Source organism: Ascaphus truei, chromosome 1 (genome assembly GCF_040206685.1).
Source record: "Ascaphus truei isolate aAscTru1 chromosome 1, aAscTru1.hap1, whole genome shotgun sequence".
Classification (NCBI taxonomy): domain Eukaryota; kingdom Metazoa; phylum Chordata; class Amphibia; order Anura; family Ascaphidae; genus Ascaphus; species Ascaphus truei.
Window position 1 is genome coordinate 511,494,941 of NC_134483.1, and position 8,523 is coordinate 511,503,463.

General features: G+C 50.9%; 1 protein-coding gene across 7 annotated transcripts in view; it reads right to left on the reverse strand.

Moving 5' to 3' along the window:
* Window positions 1-8,523, reverse strand: part of SH3BP2 (SH3 domain binding protein 2) — a 90,495-nt gene that overhangs the window by 24,938 nt on the left and 57,034 nt on the right. For all 7 annotated transcript variants that reach the window (XM_075570739.1, XM_075570749.1, XM_075570713.1 and 4 more), the window contains one exon: window positions 4,807-4,946. In XM_075570739.1, coding sequence (XP_075426854.1) covers window positions 4,807-4,942 — 136 coding nt within the window. In that variant the 5' untranslated portion in view covers window positions 4,943-4,946. The remainder of the gene's footprint in view (window positions 1-4,806; window positions 4,947-8,523) is intronic.

An 8,523-nucleotide genomic window follows, 5' to 3' on the forward strand; every position in this document is an offset into this window, starting at 1 on the left:
GAGAGGCAGAGGCGGCACGGGGAGAGAGGCAGAGGTGGCACGGTGAGAGAGGCAGAGGCGGCACGGGGAGAGAGAGGCAGAGGCGGCACGGGGAGAGAGGCGGCACGGGGAGAGAGAGGCAGAGGCGGCACGGGGAGAGAGAGGCAGAGGCGGCACGGGGAGAGAGAAGCAGAGGCGGCACGGGGAGAGAGAGGCAGAGGTGGCACGGGGAGAGAGGCGGCACGGGGAGAGAGAGGCAGAGGTGGCACGGTGAGAGAGGCAGAGGCGGCACGGGGAGAGAGGCAGAGGCGGCACGGGGAGAGTGAGGCAGAGGCGGCACGGGGAGAGAGAGGCAGAGGCGGCACGGGGAGAGAGAGGCAGAGGCGGCACGGGGAGAGAGAGGCAGAGGCGGCACGGGGAGAGAGAGGCAGAGGCGGCACGGGGAGAGAGAGGCAGAGGCGGCACGGGGAGAGAGAGGCAGAGGCGGCACGGGGAGAGAGAAGCAGAGGCGGCACGGGGAGAGAGAGGCAGAGGCGGCACGGGGAGAGAGAAGCAGAGGCGGCACGGGGAGAGAGAGGCAGAGGCGGCACGGGGAGAGAGGCAGAGGCGGCACGGGGAGAGAGGCAGAGGCGGCACGGGGAGAGTGAGGCAGAGCCGGCACGGGGAGAGAGAGGCCAGAGACGCAGCACGGAGAGAGAGAGAGACGCAGCACAGAGAGAGAGAGACGCAGCATGGAGAGAGAGAGAGAGAGAGAGAGAGAGAGACGCAGCACGGAGAGAGCGAGAGACGCAGCACGGAGAGAGAGAGAGACGAAGCACGGAGAGAGAGAGAGAGACGAAGCACGGAGAGAGAGAGAGAGAGAGAGAGACAGCACGGAGAGAGAGAGAGAAAGAGAGAGAGACGCAGCACGGAGAGAGAGAGAGAGAGACGCAGCACGGAGAGAGAGAGAGACGAAGCACGGAGAGAGAGAGAGACGAAGCACGGAGAGAGAGAGAGAGACGAAGCACGGAGAGAGAGAGAGAGAGAGACAGCACGGAGAGAGAGAGAGAGAGAAAGAGAGAGAGACGCAGCACGGAGAGAGAGAGAGACGCAGCACGGAGAGAGAGAGAGAGAGAGACGCAGCACGGAGAGAGAGAGAGAGAGAGAGAGACGCAGCACGGAGAGAGAGAGACGCAGCACGGAGAGAGAGAGAGACGCAGCACGGAGAGAGAGAGAGAGATGCAGCACGGAGAGAGAGAGAGAAAGAGAGACGCAGCACGGAGAGGGAGACGCAGCACGGAGAGAGAGAGAGAGAGAGAGAGACACAGCACGGAGAGAGAGAGAGAGAGACACAGCACGGAGAGAGAGAGAGAGAGAGAGAGACGCAGCATGGAGAGAGAGAGAGACGCAGCACGGAGAGAGAGAGAGACGCAGCACGGAGAGAGAGAGAGACGCAGCACGGAGAGAGAGAGAGACGCAGCACGGAGAGAGAGAGAGACGCAGCACGGAGAGAGAGTATAGAGAGACGCAGCACGGAGAGAGAGAGAGACGCAGCACGGAGAGAGAGAGAGACGCAGCACGGAGAGAGAGAGACGCAGCACGGAGAGAGAGAGAGAGAGATGCAGCACGGAGAGAGAGTATAGAGAGAGACGCAGCACGGAGAGAGAGAGAGACGCAGCACGGAGAGAGAGAGAGAGAGACGCAGCACGGAGAGAGAGAGAGACGCAGCACGGGGAGAGAGAGACAGCACGGAAAGAGAGAGACGCAGCACGGAGAGAGAGAGAGAGACGCAGCACAGAGAGAGACAGAGACGCAGCACAGAGAGAGAGAGAGACGCAGCACGGAGAGAGAGACGCAGCACGGAGAGAGAGAGAGAGAGAGACACAGCACGAAGAGGGAGAGAGAGACGCAGCACGGAGAGAGAGAGAGACGCAGCACGGAGAGAGAGAGAGACGCAGCATGGAGAGAGAGAGAGACGCAGCACGGAGAGAGAGAGAGACGCAGCACGGAGAGAAAGAGAGACGCAGCATGGAGAGAGAGTATAGAGAGAGACGCAGCACGGAGAGAGAGAGAGACGCAGCACGGAGAGAGAGAGAGACGCAGCACGGAGAGAGAGAGAGACGCAGCACGGAGAGAGAGAGACGCAGCACGGAGAGAGAGAGAGAGACGCAGCACGGAGAGAGAGAGATGCAGCACGGAGAGAGAGAGATGCAGCACGGAGAGAGAGAGAGAGAAAGAGAGACGCAGCACGGAGAGAGAGACGCAGCACGGAGAGAGAGAGAGAGAGAGACACAGCACGGAGAGAGAGAGAGAGACGCAGCACGGAGAGAGAGAGAGACACAGCATGGAGAGAGAGAGAGAGACGCAGCACGGAGAGAGAGAGAGAGACGCAGCACGGAGAGAAAGAGAGACGCAGCACGGAGAGAGAGTATAGAGAGACGCAGCACGGAGAGAGAGAGAGACGCAGCACGGAGAGAGAGAGAGACGCAGCACGGAGAGAGAGTATAGAGAGAGACGCAGCACGGAGAGAGAGAGAGACGCAGCACGGAGAGAGAGAGAGAGACGCAGCACGGAGAGAGAGAGAGAGACACAGCACGGGGAGAGAGAGACAGCACGGAAAGAGAGAGACGCAGCACGGAGAGAGAGAGAGAGAGAGACGCAGCACGGAGAGAGACAGAGACGCAGCACGGAGAGAGAGACGCAGCACGGAGAGAGAGAGAGAGACAGCACGGAGAGAGAGAGAGAGAGACGCAGCACGGAGAGAGAGAGAGACGCAGCACGGAGAGAGAGAGACGCAGCACGGAGAGAGAGAGAGACGCAGCACGGAGAGAGAGAGAGAGACGCAGCACGGAGAGAAAGAGAGACGCAGCACGGAGAGAGAGTATAGAGAGAGACGCAGCACGGAGAGAGAGAGAGACGCAGCACGGAGAGAGAGAGAGACGCAGCACGGAGAGAGAGACGCAGCATGGGGAGAGAGAGACAGCACGGAAAGAGAGAGACGCAGCACGGAGAGAGACAGAGAGACGCAGCACAGAGAGAGAGAGAGACGCAGCACGGAGAGAGAGAGACGCGCAGTGTCTTTCTCCCCCCATGCTGTCTCTCTCTCTCTCTCTCATGCTGTGTCTCTCTCCCATGCTGTCTCTCTCTCTCTCTCTCCCATGCTGTCTGTCTCTCTCTCTCCCATGCTGTCTGTCTCTCTCTCTCCCATGCTGTGTGTCTCTCTCCCATGCTGTGTGTCTCTCTCCCATGCTGTGTGTCTCTCTCCCATGCTGTGTGTCTCTCTCCCATGCTGTGTGTCTCTCTCTCTCTCCCATGCTGTGTGTCTCTCTCTCTCTCCCATGCTGTGTGTCTCTCTCTCTCTCCCATGCTGTGTGTCTCTCTCTCTCTCCCATGCTGTGTGTCTCTCTCTCTCTCCCATGCTGTGTGTCTCTCTCTCTCTCTCCCATGCTGTGTGTCTCTCTCTCTCTCTCCCATGCTGTGTGTCTCTCTCTCTCTCTCCCATGCTGTGTGTCTCTCTCTCTCTCCCATGCTGTGTGTCTCTCTCTCTCTCCCATGCTGTGTGTCTCTCTCTCCCTCCCACGCTGTGTGTCTCTCTCTCTCTCCCACGCTGTGTGTCTCTCTCTCTCTCTCCCACGCTGTGTCTCTCTCTCTCTCCCACGCTGTGTCTCTCTCTCTCTCCCACGCTGTGTCTCTCTCTCTCTCCCACGCTGTGTCTCTCTCTCTCTCCCACGCTGTGTCTCTCTCTCTCTCCCACGCTGTGTCTCTCTCTCTCCCACGCTGTGTCTCTCTCTCTCCCACGCTGTGTCTCTCTCTCTCCCACGCTGTGTCTCTCTCTCTCCCACGCTGTGTCTCTCTCTCTCCCACGCTGTCTCTCTCCCTCCCACGCTGTCTCTCTCTCTCTCCCACGCTGTCTCTCTCTCTCTCCCACGCTGTCTCTCTCTCTCTCCCACGCTGTCTCTCTCTCTCTCCCACGCTGTCTCTCTCTCTCTCCCACGCTGTCTCTCTCTCTCCCACGCTGTGTCTCTCTCTCCCACGCTGTGTCTCTCTCTCCCACGCTGTGTCTCTCTCTCCCACGTTGTGTCTCTCTCTCCCACGCTGTGTCTCTCTCTCCCACGCTGTGTCTCTCTCTCCCACGCTGTGTCTCTCTCTCTCCCATGCTGTGTCTCTCTCTCTCTCCCATGCTGTGTCTCTCTCTCCCCCCCATGCTGTGTCTCTCTCTCCCCCCATGCTGTGTCTCTCTCTCCCCCCCATGCTGTGTCTCTCTCTCCCCCCCATGCTGTGTCTCTCTCCCATGTTGTGTCTCTCTCCCATGCTGTGTCTCTCTCCCATGCTGTGTCTCTCTCCCATGCTGTGTCTCTCTCCCATGCTGTGTCTCTCTCCCATGCTGTGTCTCTCTCCCATGCTGTGTCTCTCTCCCATGCTGTGTCTCTCTCCCATGCTGTGTCTCTCTCTCTCTCTCTCCCATGCTATGTCTCTCTCTCAGAGACAGAGAATGGGGGAGAGAAAGACACAGAATGGGGGGGGGGGGGAAGAGAGAGAATGGGGAGGGGGGAAGGAGAGAGAATGCAGGGATGGGGGGGGGGGGCAAGAGAAAGAGAATAGGGTGTGTGAGAGAAGGGGGGACAGAGAGGAGAGACAGAGGAGAAGAACGCAGTTGATGATGTCATTTGATTTATACATTTCTTTTTTTAATGTGTCCCGGTTTTTACTTTTGTAAATCTGGTCACCCTAATAATAATGTATGCACAGTCCTCAGGTTTTTCGATGTGATGACCTTTATCCATCACAATCTCAAGCAAGCTTACTGTACACGCACGATAAGATAATAAATGCACCTCTGTAACTTACATTTTAGGAGCTGTAACTGTGTCCCCCCCTTCTTGTGCAGGTATCCCGAGACTGTGACTCCACCAGGCATTGTCAGCAGATTTTGAGCTCCGATAGCTTTCATTGGAGGCGGCCAACAGTGCTCCCCAGATGCCATAGTTCTGCAATAAGGAAGCACATTTTATTTTAGATGCAAGGTTATTTTTCTAAGAAATTAAGAAACTGTCAAACTGTCTATTTCGGAGATCACAGTCAGCTGCTGTTGCGAAACATCCAATATGGTTTTGATGGGAAATAAGTGGACACGTGTGACTTAATCAGGGCGTCTAGTTTTTCTTAAATGAACCTATTTCCCACCATGCAATGTGACGCTGGCCCCTCCTCCTGCAAGTTTAGAATGAAGCTGTTACTCCCTCATTGGTTTCAAAGACATACGGATTTACAGCCCCAAATAGGCATGGATTAATGCATTATCAAACTTACTGAGCGTATCGCGACGGATAACTAAACAGAAACATACAGACTGTAGTGCATTCCACCCATTTGGATGACCGAGTGTGTTTGTCCTCGCAGCATTTTGTCCTGTGCTCTTGGCATATTATCAAGTACATAAAGCCATAGAAAGGGGAAATCCAGCTGAGCGCACAAAACAACCCTCTAACAATTTACTAGACAAATGCGATGATCTAAATCAGGGAGTGGGCCAACTTCAGTCCTCAAGGGCCACCAACAGGTCAGATTTTAAGGATATCCCTGCTTCAGCACAGGTGGCTGAAATCAGTGGCTCAGTCCAAGACTGATTGAGCCACCTGTGCTGAAGCAGGGATAGCCATAAAACCTGACCTGTTTGGTGGCCCTGAGGGTTGGAGTTTGCCACCCCTTATCTAAAATATAAATATATATATATATATATATATATATATATATATATATATATATATATATATATATAGTCTAGATGCATTCAAGAGTTTCTTATCTTTGCCGCAGTTTAAACTGAATATGGTTTTGTTTACAGTAGGGATAATTCATTGCTTGTCCATCCCCCCCACGACGAAATCATCATATTAGTACATTGACCTTTTTCTGCGCGTGTTTTCGCCATATGCAAGAGAGAGACTTTCCTACAATTGACACACTGTTAGACATGGCAATTTGTTGACATTCATAAAAAGTGGAAAAACGATGCCCAGCGACACAGTACGTCAGTGGATACGTCATACGTGCATCGTACAAGTCCTCCCTTATTCTTCCTATGGACATCCCCCAAATCACAAGCGAATACACACAAATCAAAACTGAAGCAACGTGCCTCAGTACACTGATACTACAAGAAAATTAAAATTCAAATAGCAAAATCAAATCAGTTTGGCGCCAACATTGCCTAGGTACAATAACCACTATCCATTTGAATATGATATTTTTCCAGTGATATATATTTTCCAGTTTTCAAACCGGTAACGTTGCAAGGGCTGCCGATTTCCATATTTCACTGCTCCTTTAGAAAAATATACAATAATGATTTATTTTTAATAGTGCAGACACTGTACAGATAATTTTTGCAGGCTTGAGTCTCTGACCCTGTACAGCAGGGGTGCACAAACCTTTCCCCTTGCGCACCCCTGGTGACAGGAACGACGCGTTTCGTACTCCTGACCTGGTCAAGCTGCCAACCAACAGCGTGGCCAGTATATCCATTTTTGTATTTTCTGGTTTTAATCCTATTACTGTGTACAACATTAGATACTATATCTATTAGGGAGCGCCATAGCTATTTGTAGTATCCATTTTATTTAAATGCCTGGGGGAGAACACAGGACCTCCAACTGCCACGCCCCCCCCAGAAAATCTAGCGCCCCCAGTTTGCGCACCGCTGCTGCAGAGCTTACAATCTATGTTTTTTGGTGCCTGAAACACAGGGAGATAACGTGATTTTGCTCGAGATCGCGAGCCGGATTTGAACCAGGCTCCCCTGCTTTCAGAGTCAGTGCCTTTACTCACTGAGCCACTCCTTCAACCAAATATTAACCGATCGCCTCACTTATAAATGTAAGGTTATCACTAGTACAGGAATCATTGCTTTAGTTGGTAGTGGCTGTTGACTTCACTGGGGATTTTCGGTTGAAAACATCCCTAACTGTACCATCAGACTAAATAGAATAAGGCCTACTCAGTACTAGTTATTTATCTGTACCACTGGGTCACATTCTGACGATAGAGGAGCATTGATTCATTTGTCGGCGTCCTCGTTGCATGTTGTTATGCTCGATTTAACACATGAAGAAGTATCCTCTATCATCTGGCAATTAAAGTTATTTTGTGGATTGCATACCCGCTATTATACATCACACACACAAAGACCTGAACTCCGTGCGAACTATGACTTTTAAGTTCCCACAAAGCTGAATTATTGTCTTGCTTCTAAAAGATGCCTCTGTGTGAAGCCAGGGTTGTATAAATATAGAGTCATCCATTCTTCGTTTGGCAGATGACATGTCCAGAGTTTCCAGTCAAAGGGGATATTTCTAATTTGCCATGAACCAAAGTGGTTACTGTCAGTCTGACAAAGACGAGACATCAATGGATTTCTATTACCAAAGATCAAGGTCCTAACCCATTCCTCTACTCAAGGAGTTAACCATGCAGCCTCACTTAGCAACTTTATAGGGCCTAGTGCCTTCTCTTTATGGCAGCTTCTATTCCATTATGTTTGTCTTGATGCAAACAGCACAAGAACATATAACCACTGCTCATTCAATGCATAGTGCTGGAAATTGGAGCCAATTAGGGGCTTATTCCCACCTCTGCAAATAATGCAGATGTAATTCCACAGGTGCAGTAATTGGAGTTGATTTATTAAGCTCGTCTCTCAAACTTCGCAGCTGTGGCCATCTTAAGCAGCCACTAAAAATCCAATATTAATCAAATCACCTGCACTGTATTCTAATGCTTATTTTGTAAAGCATCGCTGGAGCTATATAAAGAACACAAGTGATTAGTAGTGGTTGACCAGTTTTGACTGAATAGGAGTGTACAGGTTGCTATTAATGTTTAACCTGTCGCACTTTAGCGTGTACATCTTGTACATGGAGGCTTTCCCTCACTGCTTTAAAACAATAAGACCAGTCTCGACTTGTTTAATACTTTTCCAATTTTGGCCTGCAATGTAACCAAGAGCAGAACAATGAAACTCGCGGAATACTTAATCAGTGAGGGGTTAAAGTCTAATATCTAACAGACAAGTTGGATAACGTGGTTCTAATCTGTCTATATTTATAAAATGGGCGTTGTACTCTAAGAGACCAACCGGGTCAAAAAACATTTAAAAAAAAAAAAAAGAAAAGAAATGGAGCTTGAATTGTTACTATAACCTATGCAACACAAATGGTCACTTTCTCCCCTCTCCCATACACATTTTATTTGTAGCTGTACAACAGTACAAAGCCAGTTACATGGCTAAAAGGTTTGAAATGTTCTATTTTACACATTGAAGTGCAAATCCTCATTGGACGGTTTTAAAAAGATATTAGAAATACTGTCACCCTGCAGTTTACATATCCCACGTTCAAACACTGTATGCTGCCTTCATTCGTCATGTCATTGTTTAATTTCCTAGAATCCGGAATCATATTCCCAAAGTGCTAATTCTGCTGGTCGCGTTTCCCTTCTCTCTTCCCCTTTACTGCGTCTCTTTCCTCTAATATGTTTCAGCTACACGGGGCATAAGTATTAAAGGCC